This window comes from Astatotilapia calliptera, chromosome 22, assembly GCF_900246225.1.
Source record: "Astatotilapia calliptera chromosome 22, fAstCal1.2, whole genome shotgun sequence".
NCBI lineage: Eukaryota > Metazoa > Chordata > Actinopteri > Cichliformes > Cichlidae > Astatotilapia > Astatotilapia calliptera.
The window spans coordinates 18,523,870-18,548,268 of record NC_039322.1 but is presented as its reverse complement, the minus strand read 5'-3'; the positions used below and the strand labels follow the sequence as shown (position 1 = coordinate 18,548,268).

General features: G+C 42.1%; 4 protein-coding genes across 7 annotated transcripts; 2 read left to right on the top strand and 2 right to left on the bottom strand.

Moving 5' to 3' along the window:
- Nucleotides 1-185: 185 nt before the first annotated feature.
- On the bottom strand, nt 186-2,682 carry LOC113014166 (uncharacterized). Its single transcript, XM_026155523.1, has 4 exons — nt 2,452-2,682; nt 2,027-2,108; nt 1,693-1,914; nt 186-1,604 (listed from the first exon to the last, which is right to left on the bottom strand). Exons 1-4 carry the CDS (start codon nt 2,503-2,505, stop codon nt 1,207-1,209), a joined length of 756 nt encoding a protein of 251 aa, XP_026011308.1. The 5' UTR covers nt 2,506-2,682; the 3' UTR covers nt 186-1,206.
- A 533-nt stretch (nt 2,683-3,215) lies between these two features.
- klhl7 (kelch-like family member 7) lies at nt 3,216-10,157 on the top strand. Of its 2 annotated transcripts, XM_026155516.1 has the most exons (13): nt 3,216-3,701; nt 3,830-3,932; nt 4,458-4,551; nt 4,649-4,773; nt 4,854-5,029; nt 5,125-5,299; nt 6,354-6,496; nt 6,762-7,002; nt 7,226-7,427; nt 7,519-7,616; nt 7,735-7,918; nt 8,316-8,489; nt 9,778-10,157. In XM_026155516.1, exons 1-12 carry the CDS (start codon nt 3,573-3,575, stop codon nt 8,479-8,481), a joined length of 1,836 nt encoding a protein of 611 aa, XP_026011301.1. In that variant the 5' UTR covers nt 3,216-3,572; the 3' UTR covers nt 8,482-8,489; nt 9,778-10,157. The 2 variants fall into 2 exon arrangements, with proteins under 2 accessions (XP_026011301.1, XP_026011300.1); XM_026155515.1 differs by having other exon boundaries at nt 8,316-10,157.
- aste1b (asteroid structure-specific endonuclease 1b) lies at nt 10,154-15,036 on the bottom strand. Of its 2 annotated transcripts, XM_026155513.1 has the most exons (8): nt 14,976-15,036; nt 14,616-14,724; nt 14,074-14,336; nt 13,356-13,622; nt 12,237-13,240; nt 11,909-12,140; nt 11,588-11,780; nt 10,154-11,286 (listed from the first exon to the last, which is right to left on the bottom strand). In XM_026155513.1, the coding sequence occupies exons 3-8, from the start codon at nt 14,309-14,311 to the stop codon at nt 10,935-10,937; spliced, it is 2,286 nt and encodes a 761-aa protein (XP_026011298.1). In that variant the 5' UTR covers nt 14,312-14,336; nt 14,616-14,724; nt 14,976-15,036; the 3' UTR covers nt 10,154-10,934. The 2 variants fall into 2 exon arrangements, with proteins under 2 accessions (XP_026011298.1, XP_026011299.1); XM_026155514.1 differs by lacking the exon at nt 14,616-14,724.
- Nucleotides 14,767-23,182, top strand: smarcc1b (SWI/SNF related BAF chromatin remodeling complex subunit C1b). Of its 2 annotated transcripts, none has more exons than XM_026155511.1 (28): nt 14,767-15,092; nt 15,424-15,543; nt 15,842-15,927; nt 16,020-16,101; nt 16,191-16,283; nt 16,402-16,471; nt 16,565-16,634; nt 16,705-16,780; nt 17,096-17,221; nt 17,524-17,606; nt 17,695-17,801; nt 17,902-17,961; nt 18,101-18,129; nt 18,245-18,360; nt 18,448-18,519; nt 18,603-18,716; nt 19,002-19,155; nt 19,260-19,370; nt 20,493-20,552; nt 20,689-20,947; nt 21,082-21,153; nt 21,243-21,289; nt 21,375-21,477; nt 21,573-21,715; nt 22,053-22,187; nt 22,361-22,493; nt 22,668-22,754; nt 22,842-23,182. In XM_026155511.1, exons 1-28 carry the CDS (start codon nt 14,958-14,960, stop codon nt 22,907-22,909), a joined length of 2,811 nt encoding a protein of 936 aa, XP_026011296.1. In that variant the 5' UTR covers nt 14,767-14,957; the 3' UTR covers nt 22,910-23,182. The 2 variants fall into 2 exon arrangements, with proteins under 2 accessions (XP_026011296.1, XP_026011295.1); XM_026155510.1 differs by having other exon boundaries at nt 14,767-15,125.
- Nucleotides 23,183-24,399: the final 1,217 nt, after the last annotated feature.

Sequence of the window (24,399 nt, the reverse complement as noted above, 5' to 3'; positions counted from 1 at the left end):
AGTTTTCAGCTGCTGTTGCAGTGAGCTTTCATGTCATATCATGTCAGCTCTGTCATGTCTGGGAAACATACCAGCCATGAAGTTCGCAATCTGTTAAAGCAGAGTCCAGGCAGAGTTGTGGGAAAGCTTCGCAGAAATCAGTGAACCTATTCTGGTAAAAGTCACACACACACACAAAGTAGTGGCACGTTTATAAATTTAATTCTGGAGTTCAGACAAGCTTTGTCATTGCGGTGCTATTTCTAAAAGTCTGATGAGGATGAAACGATGAGCGGTTGTTAGATAAAAGTGAAGCGGCATTGCCCCCTAATGTTGGCTAGGGAAATTACATGTATTCGAGAAAAGGGGACCTGCAGTGCTCATTTTCAACTGCACAAGTTGCCAATTCCACAGCACTCATACATCCTCATACCACCAGAGATGCAGACTTTTGAACTGAGCACTGGTAACAATTGTCTCTTTAGTCCAGAGGATGGAGCTTTCCTGTTTTTGATTTGATTTGTCTGACCACATTGCCTCAGTCCAGGTTAAGTGCCTCAGGGAAGACAGCAGGGTTTTTTGATCATGTTCACATATGGCTTCTTCTTTGCATGATATGCCTTTAACTTAAATTTGTGAATGACATGGCAACGCATGTTTACAATAATTTCTAGAAGTGTTTCATGAGCCCATGTAGTGATTTCCATGACAGGACTGTGTGTTTAATCCCGTGCATTCAGATTTTCAGCCTTGTCTCTTGTGCACAGAGATTTGTCCAGATTCTCTGAAACCTTTGATGGCATTATGCACTGTAGATACACAGATATATTCAAAGTCTTCACAATTTACATTGAAGAACATCATCAAAGCTAAATCTAAAAGAAAAAAAATTCTAAAATGGAATATTTAACACAGTTTGAAGCTTGAGCTTTTGGCTTTTACACAGTTACACACATCGAGAGTTCATTATTAGAACCTTAAACCAGGTTAAGTATGAGCATCTACCACTCTAACAATACATATGACAGAATGTAATGACGCAAAATAAAAAAACCCACTTTAAACCTATTTAAAGTGTTAGAATACGTTTCTATTATAATCAAATAATAAAAGGAGATATGACAGTCTTGATACGATTGGTGGGGATATTTATGGAGATAACCCATGGAAATGCTGTACTTCCGCATTGCTGTCGGTTAAAACAAAACTTTTAGAAAGATATGTGCACTACAGTTGAGCCCCTGCTATCTGTGCAGCCTCAGTGAGAACTGCCGTGGCCTGTTGTCTGTATCCTTGAGACAACTCTTTGGCCCTCCTCACTTCCCTCATGTTCTCCTCCAGGTTCTCACTAAGTCTCCCTTGTTCTTGGTAAGTTTCTGCTGCCTTCTTCACTTGCTCAGCCATTTTATCATGGCTACGGAGCAACCAGCCGATAAGCTCTTGAAGGGTGGTCCCCTTTGAAATGGTCATCCTGGTGCTGTCAGAAGCACCCTTCAGTTCGTTCTGAGCCCTCTGCAGACGTGGAGGAAGCGGTTTCCCCTCACCTGCGCCCTCAGACCACACAGGAACCGCACTGAGGAAGAAGTCGTAGCCCTTCATCTTAAGAGAGACCTGGTATGTTGGTTCTGGAAGTACATGAGTTTTTAAAAAATGGGGGAGGGAGTGAGGCATCAGCTACCATGAAGCGTGTGTTAAAAAGTATGTGTCACTCACCCTGCTCCTCTCTAATCTTCCCCAAACACTGAACAAAAGCAAGGGTGTCATCATGGGAACAGTCACAGCTCTGCTGGAGGTTTCTTATATGCTGCACCATGGCCTCGTAGCCTTCCTGCTGCTTGTTGAAGGTCTCAGCCATCTCCAAAAACCTCTGATCCAGCTCAGGCACGCACACTCGCCTCATCACCAGCCGTCCAATCCGTCTCACAGTCTGTGCATCTGAGTAGAAAAAAAGAAAAAAGAAAGCACGAGTAACACAGCAAGAAAAACAGGTGGATCAAATTCATCTGTCATTTTTATAAGTATTAAAAAAAAGTCTGAGATGACTTGCCGCTGTCCGCTGATGAACGGCTCAGCCTGGCGGATTCAGCACTATTGACTTCAGAGCGTCGGGAATCCAGGAGAGGCCGTCTCTGAAACAGCGAAAGTTGGTTTTATTTACATAGTGTTTTTCTTTTCTTCTTCTTGTGCCACAAATATTAGGCATATTTGATCACGTGTACCAGTGCAACGATGTGATCATAAACTCAGCTTCAATATTATAATAATTATGTTTCAAATCCCCAACAAAAGTAGATTATTAGGTGAAGACCCAGTAATGCTACATTACAGCAGTTAAGAGGATCCCATCATTTTACTTGCAATGGAAAAATCGAGCGAAGCGAAGCTGTATAGTTTCCTTGCTAAACTCTAAGGAAGCCACTTTACGCTCTTATAAAGACACCATAAAACCCAGTGCAGCGCATAAACACATACCTCATTGTTGTTGGAGTTATCGCCAGAGAAGCAGCAACAGCATAAACGGAACATTTTCTGCGGCTCTGTGGCCTCTCAGTTTGTTTTCAGGTCACTTATTTCTAACAAGGCAATTGTAGTCCGCATTCTCCGTGACGTCAGCGTCATGAGAGTCGAGGAAAGAAAAGCTTCCTGGTTTTGTATTTTACATTGTTGTACAGATAAGAATTCAACAGGTGCAACGACAGGTGAGCTACTACAGCGCATGCGCTTTGCGGTGCTTTGCATGCCGCAAAGCTGAAGCAGCTTTGATATGCCTGTCTGATAGGATATAAAACTACAGTTTTGTTCTGAATAACAGAGTTCGCAGAAATATACAGTTAATATACAGCTAAAGTCCAACCAGAGCAATAACTAGTGCAGTAAACAAACACCCTGACTAAAAAAAAAACCCCCTATATTATAATTATATTATAATTAGTCCACAACCTATTATAACCTATATATATCGTCCCACCTATTCTGGAGACACCGATGACTGTAAGAAACAGCCTTTTCTACAGTCACTCGGAGACACTGACATATTATTCATCCAGGTGAAATTAGCTGTATCCCAACTGTACTATAGAGCTATAGAGAAACTTTTATGTTTTATTCACACCTGCTGTTTATGAAAACCAAAGGGAACTGCTGGGCTTATTTCACAACTCTTCTTGGTCTCAGAGTTGTAATACAATTTATGTCCAGGCTACAGGGGGCAGCATTACGACATTCTGTGCAGACCACAGAAGAAGGCGAAAAAGACGGAAAAAGAAGAAGCAGAAGAAGAGCATCACAACAACCAGAAAAAAATTGAGTTCTAGCTACACGAATGAACAATTAAGCTAACACGTTGTGCTTATTTGTTTTGTTTTTTAACCCCTGGCAGACAAATTAATTTATCCATATGTAGAAGCCGCCGTGAAGTTGTCGGCCTTTAAATTCATACATTCACAACAAGCTGCTGTCGGGGTTTGCAGGCAAACTGCCTGTAGCTAAGCGACAACAAAGAGACTACAGCTGTACGCTGTAGTCATACTGTTAGCGTTGGTGCCAAAATCCTTCATTTTTTCCTTCGTTTTCCGTCAAGTAGTCAGACTGACATGACGGGGATGGCTTCTCCAGAGAAGGCGTCAAGCTCAAAAAAGAAGGGCGAGAGAAAGTGTGCCACCAAAGAGGAGTACAGGCAACTGTCCAGCATCATGGGAGTCATGAACAATTTGAGAAAACAGGTGTGAGTGTGTGTGCGGGAGAGAGAGAGGGAACACGAACCAAAAGTACCAGGCTGAATATCTTTAAGAGGGCTTTACATTAGGCATTTCCTCTGTTCTGACACCTGATTACTGCGTGTGATTTGCAGGGTACTCTCTGTGATGTGACCCTGGTGGTTCAGGGAAAGCACTTCCCAGCCCACCGAGTGGTGCTTGCTGCTGCCAGCCACTTCTTTAGCCTCATGTTCACCAGTAAGTCTGACAAACACAAATCAAGACCAATGGCGGCATATTGGGGGAGCAAGAGTGTGATTTCTTATTATATTTTAGAAGGTAGTAGATGCAGATGTATGTTGCATAAATAATGAGAATTGTGGATTCCTGTTTTTGGCTTTTAAAAGTTGAATGAGCAAAAGGAAAGAAATTTAAATGTAAAAGTATATGCCAGGCGAGCATGTACTGCATCTCCACACCCCAAAGGCTGTGTCCTCACTGCAGAAAAACTGAATATTTTACTTAGTGTCATCTGCCCACTCCTAATCTAATAAAGGCAAACATAGGAATTAGTCTATTTAAGTAATTACATTGATTGTGTGTTTCTCAATAAAGATGGCACAAAAGCTGAAAGTTTATAACCACCCCTATAACGATTACTATGTATTTTTATGCATAATCTATTTATTACTGCTTCCCATCTTGACACACCGACAGTGATGTTGTCATATAGTGCTAGTACACTTGTTATATTTGTGTTTGTTATATTTTCTTCACTTCTAGCCAGAATGATGGAGTCAATGTCCCACGAGGTGGAGCTCAGGAGTGCTGAGCCTGAGATTATTGAGCTGCTGATTGAATTTATCTACACTGCAAGGTAAGAATTGTGTATCAAATTAATTATTACAGATAAAAAAAACAGAAGCATTTTTATTGAGAGAGGCATGTTTGTTTTTTGTTTGTGTGTGTGTCAGAATCTCCGTGAACAGCAGTAATGTCCAGTCACTGCTGGATGCAGCCAATCAGTATCAGATTGAACCTGTGAAGAGGATGTGTGTGGAATTCCTTAAAGGACAGATTGATGCAACAAACTGCCTAGGTGATTGCACAAATACAAATACAGACCTTCCATTTGTGTTACACATGATATTTACTTACTCTTGTTCTGTTCTCCTGTAGGCATTTCAGCCCTTGCAGACTGCATGGACTGTCCAGAGCTGAAGGTGGCTGCAGATGATTTTTTTCAGATTCACTTCACTGAAGTCTATAAATTGGATGAATTTCTGCAACTGGATGTTGCGCAACTCACACATCTGCTGCACCAGGACAAACTCACCGTCCGTGCTGAGGCCCAGGTACGCGTGTATACATCCTTTAAATATATTTGTGCCAAAGAAGACGTCTGTCACCAAAAATTTGTTAACATGTTCTTCTGTTGCGTTGTGCTCAGATTTATGATGCTGCAGTGCGCTGGCTGAAGTATGATGTGTGTAACAGAAAGCAGTACATGGTGGAGGTGTTGGGGTGTGTTCGCTTTCCACTGGTTTCCAAAACATTCCTCTCCAAGACTGTCCAGGCCGAGCCCCTCATCCAGGACAATCCACAGTGCCTCAAGATGGTCATCGGTGAGCAGGAAGAGTCAAAAACACGTGCACGCATGTACAAATTCTACATTTCAAGTGAACAAAATGAGCAGACAAAGTTACCGGTAACTGTCTCGTTCATGTCGATGGACAAAAAAAGCACAAGCAGTTCACACTGGCAAAAAAAAGGTTTTAAGGATGTTTTATAAATGCATTAAAGGAGTAATATCTCATTTATATGTAAGTATTTAGACTTCTCGTGCGGCACCCTTGGGTCCAGTCTACTTGGAATTATCCTAGAGCCCTTGCTTTTGGAAGTTTCTCTAATTTTTCTCAGCAGAATTGTTCAGAAGGTTAGTTGCTCAGTGACTTCTTTCCCCAAAACACTGCACTTACTGTATCTGGTGCTTTTTGGTGAACTCCCTGCAGGCCTACTCTTGAGGTCTTAGCCACCTGTTTAACTAAGACGCTCTGTTTCACATTACTCAGGAAGCCTGTTAGTTATTCCAAATTTCTTCAATTTAAGCATGGCTGAGGCTGCTTTTAGTGCTTTAAAAATATTTGTAATCCATCCCCAGATCTATACTTTGGCACAGTCCTGTCTCACAGGTCTGCGGAAAGTTCAACTCAACTTCACCTCTTTGTTTTCAGACGGGTGTGAGTCTTTAGTAATTGTGTCCAGTCCAATTATTATATTGGTTGTAGAGGGACGAGTTAAACTGTATAAACCACTAACAGGTAGATTGCACCAGAGCTCATAATACGGGATCTGAATACTTCGGTAAATGGGAAATTTCGTAACTCTTTCCTTTTACTTTGTCATTGTGGATTATTGCATTTTGATTAATTGTGGAAAATAAATTCACTCCAATTTTATCCAAGTCTAACACCCTCTAAAACAAAATGTGAAATACTTGAAAGACTTGCCCTGGAGTCGTAGAAGTGCTGAATCTTAATCTAAATGATCTACATTCGACATTATTATGATAGCAAAAGATAGATGTATAACATATATTGGGTATTTCATTACCTCAAAGGGCTGCTCGCTTTACTTGAGCACGCACACAAAACAAAATAACCAGTGCTTTTCTCCAAGGTGGGATGCGTTACCACTTGCTCTCCCTGGAAGACCGTGAAGACCTGGGAGAGAGCAGTCGGCCACGACGCAAGAAGCACGACTACCGCATTGCTCTGTTTGGCGGCTCACAGCCTCAGTCCTGCCGCTACTTTAACCCGAAGGTACCGGGCTGCAAATGCTAATGAGTTATAGTCACAGGGGCAATCACACCAAAGAACAATTAAAGGGAGTGCAGATATGTGCTCTTGAGTATTACAGTATAATTAATAAGCTAAAGATAAGATTGTTTGTTTTTGTTTTTTTTAAGGTTTTAATTTTACAGGCACCTAATCTGTTCTTTGGTTCACAAAACACTCTATGAGACTTGAGTTTAGTCAGGTCTGTTGAAATCATATTTGGGAATGTTTACAATGGTTTTCCATACAGGACTCTAGCTGGACTGACATCCGCTGCCCCTTTGAAAAGCGCCGTGACGCCACAGCTATCTTCTGGGACAATGTGGTTTACATTTTGGGTGGCTCACAGCTCTTTCCCATCAAGCGTATGGACTGCTACAACGTCCTGAAGGACAGCTGGTACTCCAAGCTGGGTCCACCCACACCTCGCGACAGTCTGGCTGCCTGCGCTGCCCAGGGAAAGATCTATACATCTGGGGGATCAGAAGTAGGTAAGCATGAAGTGAGGGGAGAAAAGATTTAAAAATGAGAGACTCTGGGATCTTGTGCAACTACCCAAAGAGATGCAGACATGTGATGGGGAAAGTAAGCTGGTTTGTGCTACTATTATTACATTCTCTAAAAAAGTAGGAACATTTAAATAGTAAAGATGTCTTGTTAAAGCATAGATAATGATTTCTTCACGGTTGACCGACCACCAACATGTGCCTACAGGCAGCTCAGCCCTGGACCTTTTCGAATGCTACGACACCAGGACAGAGTCATGGCAGATTAAAACAAGTATGCTGATGGCGCGCTGCAGCCATGGATCCGTGGAGGCCAACGGGCTCATTTATGTTTGTGGAGGAACGGTGGGGAACAATGTCTCTGGCAGAGTGCTCAACAACTGTGAGGTCTACGACCCCAACACGCAACAGTGAGTCAACAAACATTTAACATACAACGCTTCTTAATGTGCCCATTTAAAGTGCCATTGGCCTGTTCCACTCAATTTTTGCCTTTCACAGATGGAGGGAGTTATGTGGGATGAGAGAGGCCAGGAAGAACCACGGACTGGTGGTTGTAAACAACAGGATATATGCTGTTGGAGGGCAGGGAGCAATAGGTAATTCATCGTCCCCCCAGATTTTTATACCGCCCATCCACTCCCCGTCATTTTTTTCCTACCTTCAGTGGCCCTAATATGCAATCATATGCACAACTGTCTGTGTGTGTGTTTCTAGGTGGACTGGACTCGGTTGAATACTATGATATTGCAACTAACGAGTGGCGTGGCGCTTCACCTATGCCGTGGCGAGGTGTAACTGTGAAGTGTGCGGCAGTTGGTGATATCATCTATGTGCTGGCAGGATTCCAAGGAGTGGGACGCCTTGGACACACCCTGGAATACCACACTGATACTGACAGGTTGGGTTATTAACTGAATACTACCCAAATAATACAATTTGATTGATACTGCTGAAGAGTCTTTATCAGTAGTATGTGAACACCGCATGACCACCTTCTTCATTGACATTTTCATTAAATTTTCAGGTCTGGCTATTTCATTCATTAATTCCTTAGTTGTTTTTGGTGGTTACTGTAGCTGGGTATATATTGCTAATAGGTGTAATAGCGTATTAGCTAATAATCATACTAGTAAAAAAATACTCATAAACATGCTGTCAAACCATTTGAGTTGCATTTCTTCACAAAACATTGTTCAATTCAGTCACCTGGGCAACGCAGGCTGTAAATCTATACAGTTAAGTAGTAACTTGTTTAAACGCTGAATCGAAATATTCTGATTTTCTTCTTCGCTCAGGTGGGTGACTTGCAACAAGGTGCGAGCGTTTCCCGTCACAAGCTGCCTGATTTGTGTGGTCGACACCTGCGGAGTCAACGAAGACGAAGACATGGACCTCATAGACTCTCAGCCACATGCTGCAGCCACTGCCGCATCATCTTCCTCAGCCTCATCATCCTCATAGCAGTAGAGGTAGTTTAAGCGTACTCGTATATTGAGTTGTGATGCTTGTCGACAGTTCTGACAGCCAGTCAACTGATTTCTGTGGGCTTGTTTTTCAGAAAGGAGCTCATAGTAAGGGTTAGGCTGTAAAGTGGTTATGTTCTTTAACCAGTGAAGTAGGCAGTTTCCTTTTGGCTACTCCAAAATTTTATGTCCTAATTCTTTGGGCTGGACACTAGTTTCATCTATCCATTCTCTGGATAGGTAGTAGGATTTAAAATTTGGGATTTAGATATTCATCTGAAGGCCTGTTAAAAAGCCTGCCAACAACTCTACTGCTGTCACACTGTTGACCTGTCTCTACCTACTGCTCAGTGAATGGCAGCAACAGTGAGAGAGCAGCAGGACTCGGTGATGAGCTGTGGGTAGTTTTTGTTTGCATCTTGTTGCCCAGACAGGCTCTGTGTTCTGGATGAGAGAAATGTTGCTTCTAACTTTGGTCTTTGAATGTTTTAATTGACATATAAACGTAGCTGAAATACGTGGGTTTATGTAAGGTCATTTTTGTTTGATGTTGTATGGATGGATGGATCCAGTTGGATCCAGTAATTCATTGGACAAACTGTAACCGTGCCTCCGTACATAACTCCAGTATTTTTTGAATTAGACAATCAAGATGATCAGACTGGCAGCTATAATTCAGAGGGGTTTACATTTTCATACATTGGAGCCTCTGAAAATGGCAGCCTAAGTAATTAACGTCTTTTAGTGATGCTTTTTCAGGTGTGACAGCAGCAACAAATGCTAGTTACCGTAAATGGCAGATGGCAGAAACTTTACTCCTAAAGTTTCTGCCATCTCTCTGATAGGTGTATTTTGGTGTTTCTGGATACTTCACTAGTATGAACATCTCTTTGGGCCTCATTATGTAAAAACAGTGAAGAGTTATAAAATACAAATGTTGAGACTTTGAATCAACTTTAGATATAATGACTGTGTCACATGTCATGAAATTGAAATGGAACAGGGCTCATCTAGTGATGAAACTAGATGATCGCCAATTGTCCAATTACTTTTTGAACCTCTAAAAAAATGGGGGACTGCGCAAAAAAAAAAAAAATGCAATACCAAAACAGTTAATGCAAACTTTTTGTTAAACCCCCTGAATTAAACCTGAAGGCTTGAGCCTCAGTCACATCTTGATTATTTGATTTATGTGGTGGTAGTGGTGTGCAGGAGCAAAAGTACATAAATTGTTTCTTTATCCAACAAATTATGGACCTAACTGTAATTTTAAACACTTTTCTTTCTTTTTCAGTGCTCAGAAAATAGCATTTGAGGGACATGTGCAAATTTTCAAGGGCCAGCGGGAAGTTTTCCCAAATTCATCGAAAAAAAAAGTTCTTATGCTTTTTAATGTTTTTCTTAGTTTATGTGGTTTACTCTGTTTGCTTATCTTTTTATCACTTCTGTAGTTTGTCTGCTTACAGGAAGGTCCTGTCAATTCAAACCCAGGACCTTCTTGCTGTGAGGGGACAGTGCTAGCCATTGAACTGCTGTGTGAGCATTTCATATTGTATATTCACATGTCATTTTCTTGTTACGATGTAACTTTTTTGCTGTTTGAATTTAATGTGTGTAAATCAGTTTGTGAAAGAAAAACCAGTCAAATATTGGCTGGGTTTATATTTTATTTTATTTGGTTTGGTCCTTATACAAAACACTGTAAAATTAGATTTTTTTATAGGCTGTAAAATATTCTGTGTCAAAGTGTAGATACAGCATCTGTAAGTACTTAACTCTTGGCTGTGTGCTGATTTAACACTAGTGTAGCATCTTACTGTTCAGTAGCTTTGTGTTGTGCCTTTAAAGAGAAAGCGTTAACATTTTATTCTTAGCTATAAGCAGTTACAATTAAAACACATAGCTCAATGTGATGGTTTACAAAACACGTTTCCATTCCTTTTCAAATACAAATATGATTAAAAATATAAGAGCACCAAGTTAGTGAAACATAAGGCAGCTGCAATGAAATGAAGAAAATGTAAGATTTTATAAAATGCTCCAGACTTTTTCATTAGCTGCCATACAACTTTCTGCTCATGTTACTGACAACTGTTTAAATGTTGTGCTCGAATATGTAAATAAAACTGGGAAGCTGAAAACAAGTGCATTCATTAGAGTAAGATTACTTTGATAAAAGCTCATGATGCATAATGATGCTAAAATTGTGTAATTTGTGGAAAAACTGATGTTCTGATATGAACGTATGTCTTTACAGACATTACTCAAGATGGCAATGCACAATTAAACATTATGACTAGAGGAAGTTAAATTAGTGCAACATACACAGTGGTAAACATTAAGAGCTGTCATTTTTCCCTGAGCAACTGTTGTAAACCACTGACTGGCCTTCCTTAATTTGGCCCCCGAGCAAGTGTTTTTTATCCATCTGTTAATTTTTCTGTCTCCCTATCAATAATCCTCATCGTCATCATCAGACTCTTCCTCGCTCATAAGGAGAGCAAACCGGTTGTTTATCTCATTAGCATCTCTCCCCCCTCCCTGAGCTCCTCTTCCTCTTCCACCTCTTCCACCTCTCCCTCTTCTTCCTCTTCCTCTTCCTCTCCCTCCCTGCCCTCTGCCTCTCCCCCTCCTTCCTGATTCTGAGGATGAGTGAGTGGCTTTGGAACTGCAGTTCCTCATAGCATTCAGCAGGGAGGAGTAGAGCTGCGCAGACAAAGATCCCCCAGGCAGCAGAGACTCAGCATTTCGGCCTCCTTTCAGATACCTGACGAGGCCGTGCACCAGCGTACCACTGAACAACCTGAGAGACAGAGGGAGTGAGAACAAGGCAACAAAGATGCAAAAATGTACTCTAAAAAAATACTCTTTACCATCGTGGTATAACTGTGGACACATATAATATAATTATTATCATCCCATTTGTGTAAGCTTAGCAGAAAAACCCCAAACTCACTTCAAATGTAATTAAAGCTTTCTACATGTAAATCTAGAGATAATTCTCTTTTTCCTTGCCAGCTCCTGTTTGTTGGTTGCACCTCTAGTTCTAATGCATACAGAGTACCATTTTCTTTTACTGTATGTCCCTGACATACAGTACTTACCATGAGAGATGAGGTTCTGGCAGCGGCAGCAGCAGTAGCTGATTTAGACAAAGTGCACTCCAAAGGCAGGCCTGCCATTGGCTGAAACTGTGAGCCATTCCAATATCTACTCCCCGTCTCTCACCTGGTCTCACACGTTGTCGATCCAGCCCTGCACACACTTTATGTTCCAGAGCCCAGTTTGGCTGCGGGACTGCAGTGTTGAAAGCAAATACAAGCTTTTAGGTAATGGCAAGAAAAATGAAAGGTTGGCATGTTACTAAGGCATATTAGTCTTTTTAACCATGTCGAAGAAACCAGGAGGGATACAATCCAACTAACCAGTGTGTTGATAGTGGATAGCTCCAAGCTGTGTGTTCAAGAAGACCTCTCCATAAACCATGCCTAGGACCAAAGCTTGCACCTGGGGCTGTGAGGGTGTCGGTGTGGCCTCTCGAAACCAGAATCCTGTCACAGCTACAGGCAGCTGCAGGTGGAAAGGAACGGAAACTAAGGCTGACTGGTTCACGCCCAAAACTTGTAACAGGGCACCAAGTCGGACTGCTGCAGGAGCCTGGAACAAAAATATTGAAAAATACAATCAGATCATGTGGAAAACTTCTAACTCCAGACAAATGCAAAACAAATACTGACTCTGAAAAATGTTTACCTGACCAAGTCCAGCCAGGTGTACATGGTTTCTGAGTGGGACTGCCTCCACTTCCATCTTCTTCAAGTTCAGGTCCAAGCGATCATACTCTTCCACAGAAATGGGAGCGCCCTGAGCCTGGACTGTTGATGACCCAGCTGCTTGTTCCTTGCTGAATGCTGCATTTATGCTCTGACCCCTACCTCCACACCCCCTTCCTCCTCGTCCTCTCCCACCTCTCATTCCCTGTCTGTTTTCTTGCATCCTCATATCTTGTATTTCACCTCCTGGCCCCTTCATTGACTGTGTACCACCAACTCTTCCTTCAGTTACATTATCTTGAGATCTGTGCAGTAATATCCCATATACAGCCTGCCGAATGGCTCTAGAACTACAGTGGCTGCTAGCTAGTTTACTGTTTTCCACCTGCGGGATGAGAAGGACCCTGCGCATCACCAAAGCATCAAGCACCAAGGGAGGAAGCCGACCCTGAAGTGCTGCTGTCGACAGGCACTCCGGCAGCTGTGCCGGCCCAGAGGTCTGCCCTCCCTGAAATGCCTTACCTCCAGAAAACCAGCGGGCCACAGAGCTCGGAGCCTTGATATGGTACTCCTGCATACATGCCAGCAGCCTGGATGCGAGACCACCCTTCTGCCCTCTTTTGCCCTTACAAGCTTCCTCCCCCATTAGGCTGCTCACTTCTTCTAAGGCCTCAGTCACAGTTTTAAAAGAGGACAGCCAAAGAAGGAGGCCTTCAATACGAGAAGGGGGTGATCTACCTTTACCCCTGCCGCCACCTCTCCTTAACAGACTTGCATCTAACAGAGAAAGAAGGGTTTCAGTATCTTTTGGAGTTCCGTAGTCATTTCCAGTCAGAACAGCACATAAAGGGAGCAACTCGGGGTTCATGCCCCCGAACATGCGACACAGGCCTGCAGTGGTGTAGCAGCGAGCTAAGATGTAGCGTTGCGAGGCTTTACCGTTAAGGTTGGTCCACTGGAAAAAACGGAATGGCAGATAACCTCCTAAGATCAGAAAACAATTGAGATAGATACCACATGAGAAAATACATACTGCAAAATACTGTTACCACCAAAGAGCTATTTTGCATCTATGTTAAAGTCCAGAGACTATCCACACCTGGAAGGTCAAAGATATAAAAGTCACTGTCATTTGTCAGCACTGGGCATTTCCACTCTTGTGCCAAGCACGCAATCTCCCAGTCAGCCTCAGCTGGACACTGGATGAGCGGGACTCCACTCTGGATGAGGACCTGAATGAAGACGTCTCTTGTAAGAATGGGGAGAACAGAGCCATTGCGGCCGTGAGAGAGGTTGTCTGCCTCTTTTATCTTGGACTGCAGGCGCTGGCGTAGAGTATCAAACTTCTTGTTACTGGGGTCCATCCCTAATAATAATAAAAAGATAGGAAAACAGATGTTTGCAGGTGTTATAGCATTATTTAATGTGAAAAGTGGTTTTTGCTTTAGGTTTGTGCAGATTAAAGATATAAGCAAGAAAAGCATTCATGAAAAGGTAAAGGATAAAAAAAATCTAATATAGTTCAATGATATAATGATTTAATAAGCAGACCTATTTGTTATTACAATGAAAAGCAATATAAAGATGACTGAAGTTAAGATGTCCTATTGAAATTAAGGGGAATGTTTACTAAATGAGGTGAGTACTTAAATTGAAGATATTAGATGATGTTGTACCCAAATACAGAGAACTTAAAAAAAAAAAGAAAAAGAATAAAAAGAAAAAGAAATAATGTAAGCTGTCCCCTTTTTTAAATGTCTAGAAAAGTACATACTTGAAACATCCTAACTTGACGGCCTTGTATAAAGCATCTTTACCTCCATCCAGAACCACATATGGCTGGATGTTACAGGTTGCCAGTGCAGTGAGGAACTGGGCGAGCAGGGAAGCAAAGGCATCGTAGTCCCCTCCGTGCAGCTGATCCAATCCGTGGCTAAAGTACAGGCGGAAATAAAGACTGCAGCCATCGATAACGAGCCGACTGTCCCTAAACTTCACATCTTGTAGGAAGTGTCTGTTCCCCTCTACAAAGGTCGTCAGACCATGGACACCCATTACATCTCAGGGCGTGGACGAGTTCCTAGAGTGAGATGATGTATAAGATAATGGTACTCACGATGGTTAAAATGCACGAAAGACAGTTTCTGTGCAATCATGCAATAAACGGAAGGTAACTGCCAGAAAATGACAGGAGTCACAGTTCGCTCCAATGTGAAGTAAGAGACACAGAGACTGTCGGCTGGAAAATTAAGACTCATCGGAAGTTATTGCAACATAAAACTATGAGTAACTGACGACAAATGACATCCAGAATCAGCCGTATTTAGTAGAGCAGTAAATGTTTACGAGTTTTACTAACCAATGACACTTTCTTCTCTTTACTTGCTCGAGTGTTTTTCTGTGTTGCGCAGTTCCTTCCTTGTACTTCAAAATAAAGTTCTCGGCTAGTAACAAACGTGTGTATTCCTCTGTAAACACGATAATATCTAATTTTCCTCTATATAAAAAATCAGCAAAGAACACGCGCAAATAAAGCCACAACACTGAATAATGACAGTTAAATTTTAATTAATTTGAAAAAACCTTACGCTAAATTGCGTTTGCGTTCTCGCGAGGGAACACGAGAACGCAAACGCTAGCGAGGGCGCTAGCCAGTTTTGTTCTCACGTTTGAAAAATAATTACGTTTTATTACGACCACAATGTCCGGAGGAACAAACCTCGGGATTCCCGGGACAAGCCAAGCCACCCCCGGTGCATTTGCACACCGAAAAAAAGACAGCAGCCCGTCCGCTAGGTTTTGGGAGAGTCCGGATACTTTAGCCCAGCTGGAAGTGGTGAGACAGTGGATCGGGAAGCACTACAAAAAGGTAGTTAGCCGACCAGGAAGCTAAGCAAGATGCTAGCCGCTCCCCCTCCCTGTTAGCAAGCCCAGTGGGTTACAGCGTAAACATACGGTTACGTGTTCACACTGGCTGTCTAGATATAGAGAAATTAAGTCAGCGGACCCTGCACAAAAGGAAAGATATACAAACGTGAAGTGCAAATCTAGCGCAGTCGTATCACATGTAAATACAGCCCTAAGCTTGTGTATATAATAGAGTATTGAGTGGCACGATAAATAAAAATTCTACTCCTATCTAATTTCAAACCCTCTCTATTTGTTAGTATGTTCTGGCGGATGCCCCATCTTGCCAGGTCCTGGCTGCAGTCACCCTGCAGCTTCTCCAGTTCCAAGAGGATGCATTTGGCCGACAAGCTACCAGCCCTGCACTCACCAAGCTGCCTGTGAGTCTATCTCTCACTGTCTATCTAATTGTCGTCACAAGTGACTTTAAAATGCCTGATAGAATTGGCTTGTAAGTCGCTGTAAGTGCCTCACTTTGTAGTGTACTTTCACTATTAAAGTAGTAGTAGACTGATTATTGATTGATGAGTTTAAAACTGTGGAAGCAAATGCTTGCCTCTAAGTATGCGTGACACTTAATAGTGAAGAGGATTAAAAACAACAACAACACCCAAATAATGAAAGTTGTTCATGTCCATGACCCAAACCCACAAGAAAACCTTGTTGATTTCTCTACAGGCACAGTGCTTCCTTGACTTGCGACCAGGTGATGGACTCTGCCACATTCTTGGCACAGCTTACAAGTTCAAGTTTGATCAGGGCTGGTGGGTAGTTTCCTAATATGATCCCTAACAGATCTCATTTGCTTCCACCTGTGTCCTTAATATCTCTTTGTTCTCTACCTATTTTCACACAGGCGAAGGTTTGACTTACAGAATCCATCAAGGACTGAGAGGAACGTGGAGATGTTTGGTACAATTGAAAAAGCACTGATCCAGGTGAAAACTGCAAATCTCAATACACACAACTGCACACACATACACACCAAGGACTGTTCCTTCACGAACTTGAATATTTGTCACAACAGAACAACTGCATGTCATTGCCTGTCGTATATCTGGACCCTACACTGGATCAGGATCTGGTCGGCAGACTAACTGGCATCATCACCAAACATCAGGTAAAGTACTGCAAATAAGTAGAAGATTATTTGTAGCTCAGAGTGAGACTAAATGTATGTAGCTCTGATACAGTAGTTGGATTTCAGTGCTACTGATTCACAGTTTGTCCCCCTGCAGGGTACTGTTACAGAGGACAGAACGCTTGCCAGTCATCACATATACCCCTGCCCTCCCTCGACAGAGGAAGGTTAGTTAAAGTTTGTATGTGTATATGTGTTTGCTGATGTTATGATGCCTACCACTTAGCTTAAATACATTTTGTATACACATCTGTTTTTAGATGAATGGATGCGTCCTGTCATGCGGAAAGACAAGCATGTCTTGGTACACTGGGGCATGCACCCTGACAGGTAAAGCAAGCACAAACACACACACAACACTTGACCAGCATGAAGTGACAACGTCTCTTGTCTCTTACAGTTATGATAGTTGGCTGTCATCGAGTGATGTTGAGGGAGAGGTTGAAGAGCTGCCACATCCAGAAAGTCCCTGGAGGGTTAGTGTGGCACCACATACATCACGCTGTCAGGAGTTAGTTACTGCTGCAGTTACTGAGTGATGTTTGTCTTCAGTTTTCTTTGTCAGACAGAATGTGATTGTCAGCGGGGACATTAAGGAACCACGCGTACTATAAATAATAGATGATTTTATATAATGTCTAAAAAATTTACAGAAATTTTACAGCTGACTGAATCCTATTCATTTAGCATGCTCTGTATTCCTTTCTTACACTTGATGAGATACCGAAGTATGCATCACTCATTAATATTCAATTTGTGTGGGTGTGTGTGTGTGCGTGCGTGTTCTCCAGGTCCATGCTGGTTGGATTCTGGACACGGATGTTTTCAACGAATGGATGAATGAGGAAGACTACTGTGTGGACGAAAGGAATGTGCCAGTCATCCTCCGGCAGCGTATTCACCTCCAAGACGACCAGGTTTGTGTGAAGTAGTAAAAAATGGCACTGGTCTGTAGGCTTAGGAAGGAGTTCCCCTGTTATTAATGCATGCTTACGTTTTAACAGTTTAATCAACTGCAAAAAGCAGGTGTGATCCTGTTGTGTGATTCTTTTGTTCTCAGAATTGTAAGCAGACACGCTTCTTTTCCCATTTCAGACAATTCTCCTAGAGATGAAAAACAGCTGTCAGACACAAAGTTGCAAATCCTGCTCTTTTGTTTCAAAATAGTCTCTATTCCATTTTTAGTTTTTCTCCATCTGCCTTTAACTTTTTGTTACAGGATCCAAAGTCTACACCCTCCAAAAAGAGAAGGCGCTCCCCGTCCCCTCCCTCCTCTGAAGGCAGGAAGAAAGGAAAGAAAGGGTAAGACATAGGTGTTTCTTTTAATACGGGGCTGTGCTTTTGGGTTGTCACAAAAGGTATCACTGTTGATTTGTGTGCTCACACACAGGAGAAGGCGTGGACAACAGGACGAGGAGCCAGAAGAGGACCTGACCAAAGACATGGAAGACCCGATTCCTGTGCCTAACATGGAGGAGGTCATACTACCCAAGAATGGTGAAACTCTTGAAGACAGTGTCCAAAACTCATTAAAAATGTATACATTTCCTCTAAAGTGTTTAAATGTGTTTAATATTTTCTTATCCGATCTATGTAGTCAACCTTAAGAAGGACAGTGAGAACACTCCAGTGAAAGGAGGGATCATGGCTGACCTAGGTAGGCATGCTTGTGCCATCGTAAATGCATACAGAGAAGTCTCGAAACATTAAAATAAATTTTTTTAAATATGTCATTCGTATGTTTATGTGTGATTTTTGTTTTTTTTACATCCTTGTAACCACTGTCTTTTTTTCAGATGACCAGGAGGATGATTTCCCAGGACGGGTAAATATGATGTCATTTCTCTCACTTAAAACTTTTCTAATTGTAGGAATTTTGGGTTTAGTTTCCAGATTTGCAAAAAGTAATATTTCTCTGTGTATTGCTCATCTCTATTTAGGAAGATGAGGATGGAAGAGCAGAGATCCCACGCCTATCAGAGGGAGAGGAAAACATCACAGAACAAACACATCACATAATAATACCGAGCTACACATCATGGTTCAATTACAACTGGTAAGAATATGTATTTGCATTTACCTGTATGCTGAACCTCTTAATTTTATTCAAAAGACCTAAAAGCTCCCTGTGCATCTTGTCCAGCATTCACTCGATAGAGAAACGTGCACTCCCTGAATTCTTCAATGGGAAGAACAAGTCAAAAACTCCTGAAATGTGAGTACTGCTGATGTTTAGACTTTACCGCTATTACAGATGATCGAGAAGGCCTCAGTATAGCTTTCTTTACACCTTCGCAGCTACCTGGCATATCGTAACTTCATGATCGACACATACCGGCTGAACCCCCAGGAATACCTCAGTTCAACATCCTGTAGACGCAACCTGACTGGAGACGTTTGTGCCCTCATAAGGTATAACTTTGTGCGTGTGGGTGTTTGCTGTCATGTGTGTCTGCTGCATCTGCTAAATTAGGTTTAGTGTGTAGGTGTTTATCTGTGAATGTGTTAGTAAATGAAATCTGTTAATGCTGGAAAGGAGCAGTAGGTGGTATATGTGTCGTTAATGATTCTGTAGTTAATAAGTATTTGTGTCTAAAACATGTTGAGTTTGTTAATGTATTTACATGTGTTTGAGCTATGGGGGCTGTTCCAGCTACAGCAGATTAGAATTAATATGAAACAAATGTTTGTGTCCAGGGTTCATGCATTCTTGGAGCAGTGGGGTTTGATTAACTACCAAGTGGATGCAGAGAGCAGGCCTCTCCCTATGGGACCTCCACCCACCCCTCACTTCAACGTACTCGCTGACACGCCATCTGGGCTGGCCCCCCTGCAACACAAACCGCTACAGGTTTGTCGTGATGCTGTTGCGCAAAGCTCTCAGCACAGACAAGTTTAAAACGCAGTTTTTGTCATGTGAAACATCTTCTGACAAACTCTTACTTATTTCCGCAGGTGTCAGCTTCACAGCACATGTTGTATTTCCCAGAAAAGAGCAGAGAGAAACCTTCAGACTGCCAAAACTTTGGTCTGCGTACTGACATCTATGCCAAGAAACACCCTAAGGTCTTACACTGTTAATACAAAAAGTTAAAAAAATAGTTTATAATGGTGCTTACAGTAAAGAGCAACTACAGCTCAGTACAAGTCTTGATCCAGTTTTCATTTCTTTATGTTGTGCTTCCATGGTGCCAAGTCTTGAGAAATAGTTCTCCAGACTTTCTGTCCAAAGTTCTCTTTGGAAAGTGGATACTTTTTCAACAATTTTCAGTCCAGTCCTCTTACCTGATTATTTTTAGAGCATTTTAAGGCACTTAAACCACTTGACATATGAATAATAAAAAGGCACCAAACTCATGGGATGAACCAGTGTTGTGTCTGACACAACCAGTATCTTCAGGCACTTTGTGTCTTGCAGCCTGACGCAAAAATACAGAATTTGTTCTCATTTCTTTAGTCGAATCTGTGAAAAATGCTAAAGATAACACAGCTTGACAGGCATAAAATAGTGTTTTTACACTAACAAGGTGATTCTGAAAGAGCTTTTAGCTGATGAATTGGCGTTTCAAAGCATGGTGTGCAGTGTGTCCTTAAAGAAATTGAGCAAACCGGACAAGTGGAGGCCTGATAGAGAACAGAATGAAATGCAGCAAACATCCAAAGAAGAGCTTTAAACGTCCTTCAAGAAGCCTGGAGAATTATTCTTTAAGACTACTTAAAGAAACTGCAAGAAAGCTGCCTAAGAGAGTTAATGGATTGCATTTATATAGCGCTTTTCTAGACATTCAAAGTGCTTTACAATTCCACTATTCATTCACTCTCACATTCACACACTGTTCAGGGTGTGTTAAAGAATAAAGGTGGTCATACCGAATATAAACTTCGAAGCTCATCATAATTGTACAAAGTCAGTTTTTCCATGCATGTGTACATGTTTTAATAAATCGCTGCATCCACATCCCATTTTTTCTAGCAAAGTATTAAAGTGTAGCTCAAGACTTTTGCGGAGTGTTATGAATCTTGAAGATACGTCTTAATTTGAGAGGTTTGTTTAACAGCAAGTCTCAAAATTCCTTAAAAGAGACACTCTTCCACTGTGTCTCATAGAATAGACCAGAATGTGTTTTATAACCGTGTCATACAAGCTTTATTCTTAAATTATTGTCATATTTGTGATACTTGTCTCAGACTAAAGGAGCGAGCGCAGGAAGAGAGTGGACAGAGCAGGAGACTCTTTTGCTGTTAGAGGTAAGACCAGTAACTTTATCGTCACATGCATTTTGCATTTTTTATTTATGAGATCTTTTATGTAATGAGATCTTTTACCCAAGCCCTTAAGCCTTGTTCGTCTTGGTCTCTCTATTACCACCTCTACGTTTCTCAGGCCTTAGAGGTTTACCGAGATGACTGGAACAAAGTTTCAGAGCACGTGGGCTCCAGAACGCAGGACGAATGTATCCTCCACTTCCTCCGTCTGCCGATAGAAGACCCTTACCTAGAAGACTCTTCGGCCTCTCTTGGTCCACTGGCATTTCAGCCTGTGCCTTTCAGCCAATCAGAGAACCCTGTTATGAGCACCGTGGCCTTTCTGGCATCTGTGGTGGATCCTCGTGTGGCATCAGCCGCAGCTAAGGCAGCATTGGGTAAGACTACAGAGGGAAGAAGGTTCATTTCTGTGTAATCTAAGTTTTTAAGTACCTCTGAGATAGTATATCGTATACACAATGTTTGCAAAACAGGGGAAATGTGTGTTGTGACTGTTGCTTTCTGCTTTCAGAGGAGTTTTCTAAAGTGCAGGAGGAATCGACGGAAAAAGCCTCTGAAATGTTGAACCAGCCAGAAAAGAATGGTAATGCTGAAATATAGAAAGGCAAAATTGCACATTACTCTCTCACTGTGCTGTCATAATCTAACATTTCATTGCTTTGTATCTTATAGAAGCGGTAGATGCAGAAAAACTGGAGCCAAATTCTAACCTTCATCAGGTAATGTACCAGTAGGAGCTCAGAGAGTTTATTGTGTGTGCTGGTGGAGTATGCTGCTTAACTTGAGCGTGTGTTTGCATTTCAGGTTACTGTCAGGACTGACGGGCTCCAGGTGGAACCCAGCTTGCCAAAAGTGGAGGGAGTCAAAAGAGAAAATGCTGAAAATATACTTGCTGAGGAGAGAGATGGTACATCAATATGTGCGCTACAGTGAATTTGCATCGTATGTATGCATATACGCATCAGCGGCTCTAATAACGAAATTTTCTCGTGTGCGCTTCAGTAAGGGGAGATGGCGACGAGAACGCAGGCCGGCGGGAGGGGGATGGGGACGACGGGAGGAGAGTGATGGAGCTGGAGCTGGTGGAGGGCAGCGTTGCCACGGCAGCAGCAGCAGCTCTGTCCTCGGCTGCCACGAAGGCCAAGGTAAAGCCCACCCACTGGCTTAAAATCCAACCAATCGCGCATATATAAACTAAAGAAATGCTTAAGTGGAGGGTTTGGGGTTTTTTTTTTCTCCATTTATTCCACAGGTTTCCTAGCAACCAAAACAGATGTAAAATATCTTGAAGGTTACTTGAAGGAAACTCTCCCACTTTGCATATAATTGATTGGGGATATATGAAGAATATACTGTATACTTCCCAGTGTTTGTCTCCGCTTCCTGTGGTTGTTTTACCTGTGCTACATTCTTAGCTATTACAACCACTATACCAACTACTGTTGTCTTCTATCACTGGCTTTTTTTACTCTGTATTTGAAGCATTTGGCAGCAGTAGAAGAGAGAAAGATCAAGTCGCTGGTTGCTCTGCTGGTGGAGACCCAGATGAAGAAGCTGGAGATCAAGTTGAGACACTTCGAAGAACTTGAAACCATCATGGACCGCGAGAAAGAGGCTGTGAGTGATAACGATGTCTTCTATTATACAGGGAAACTTTACTTAACTACTCCATGTCTTGTTGCTCATTTGTGAGCTATAATTCCACACTCCAGTAGATCTCTGAAAGGTTTGTGTCCACATAGAAACCAAAAACAGTATTTAACACCTGTGCATATGCGTGTCCCATGCAGTTAGAGCAGCAGCGGCAACAGCTGCTGACGGAAAGACAGACTTTCCACACTGAGCAGCTGAAGCAGGTGGAGATGAAGGTTCGCCAGCAGAGGGAGCAGCAGGGGCAGCCGGGTTACACAATGCAGCATTCAGGTCTGAACATGGACACTGAAAGCATCCTATCAGTCTATAAATATGGTTAACCCTTCAATTCTTAATATAAAACCCATAACATGATCACATTGTAAGATGCATCCACTGCCACAGAAATTGGTTCAGTCCTGTCTATTAGTCTGCCATTGAATTTTAATCCCTTTTCCTCCCTAGGCCAGTCCATTCCTAACCGAATGATGCCTGCAGGAGGAAATGCCCAAACGATGGCTCCTCGACACCCTGGAGCTCCAAATGGCATGTGTGAGTGTTTTCCGCTGTTGTCCTAGATTTATTATTTTATATTATTTCGGAGTGTACTGACACAAAGTTCTTCTGTCACTATCTCAGACCCACCCTCACAACCTGATGGGATAGCACCAGCTCCCACTGGTCCTCCATCATCCAGTCACAGCTGAACTAATCTGAAAACAGCACGTGCAGGTGTGAATACATCACTCGTCTTTCAATCTAAACCAAGCATCTGGAACAGCTGCTCACAATTAAACTCTGCAACGCTTCAGTAGTTTCATTTCAACACTGAAGGATTCGCAAACAGGTAGACACAGTTGATGTGTATTTGTTCAACAGTGCAGCTCATCCACTCTTTGTAAACTGTTTGTGCTCTGATGTCAGAGTTGAGAAATCTGTAGACTGAACTCTGCTCATTAAAGGTTCTTTTTTATGAAACAGTTTTGAGCTTTTATCCTCGTTCAGCTGGTTTCTTTGTGACTTTGTGCTATTTGCAGGGGTCCACCTTCCAATCCATTGGTGGTACACATGTGCCAGAATATCATTTCAAATTAAATTACAGCCTGTGATTTGAGCTTTGAAATCATTATCATTATGTGTATGGCTTGTTAACGCAAACACCTAATCGTCAAGAGGATCTGCTGAAGTTTAAAGTGAATTTGGGGGGGGGGGCGGTAGTCTTCCCACACAGCCGTCTCTAGAGTTAACAAAAAATGGTTAAAAAAAAAAAAATTCCATTGAGTGGCAGTTCTCTGGGTGGAAACGCCTCATCTGCTTTGAATAATGAGGTAATAATGAAGAAAATGGCCAGACTGATTCAAGCTTACAGGAAGGATGCAGCTCAAATTAATCACTACAACAAAGTTATACAGAAGAGCGTCACTGAATACACATGTTGAATCTTGAGGCAGAGGGGCTACAGCAGCAGAAGACCACACCAGGTTCCACTCCTGCCAGACAAGAACAGGAAACTGAAGCTACAGTGTGGCAAAAAAGTATTTAGTCAAATCAAAATCAAATCAAATCAAATCACTTTTATTGTCACATCACATGTGCAGGTACATTGGTACAGCACATGTGAGTGAAATTCTTGTGTGCGAGCTTCACAAGCAACAGAGTTGTGCAAAATACAATAATGTAAACAAGCAAGATACAAGAATGGCTACATCTGAAACTAATAAATATATGTGCAATATATAATAGTATATGCATTTCTGGATGTAGTCAGCCACCGATTGTGCAAGTTCCCCCACTTAAAATGATGACAGAGGTCAGTAATTTGCACCAGAGGTACACTTCAACTGTGAGAGACAGAATGTGAAAGAAAAATCCATGAATCCACATGGTAGGATTTGTAAAGAATTTATTCGTAAATTAGGGTGGAAAATAAGTATTTGGTCACCTCAAACAAGGAAAATCTCTGGCTCTCACAGACCTGTAACGTCTTCTGTAAGACGCTTTTCTGTCCCCCACTCGTTACCTGTATGAATGGCACCTGTTTGAACTCATCATCTGTATAAAAGACACCTGTCCACAGCCTCAAACAGTCAGACTCCAAACTCCGCCATGGCCAAGACCAAAGAGCTTTCGAAGGACACCAGGAAAAGTATTGTAGACCTGCACCAGACTGGGAAGAGTGAATCTACAATAGGCAAGC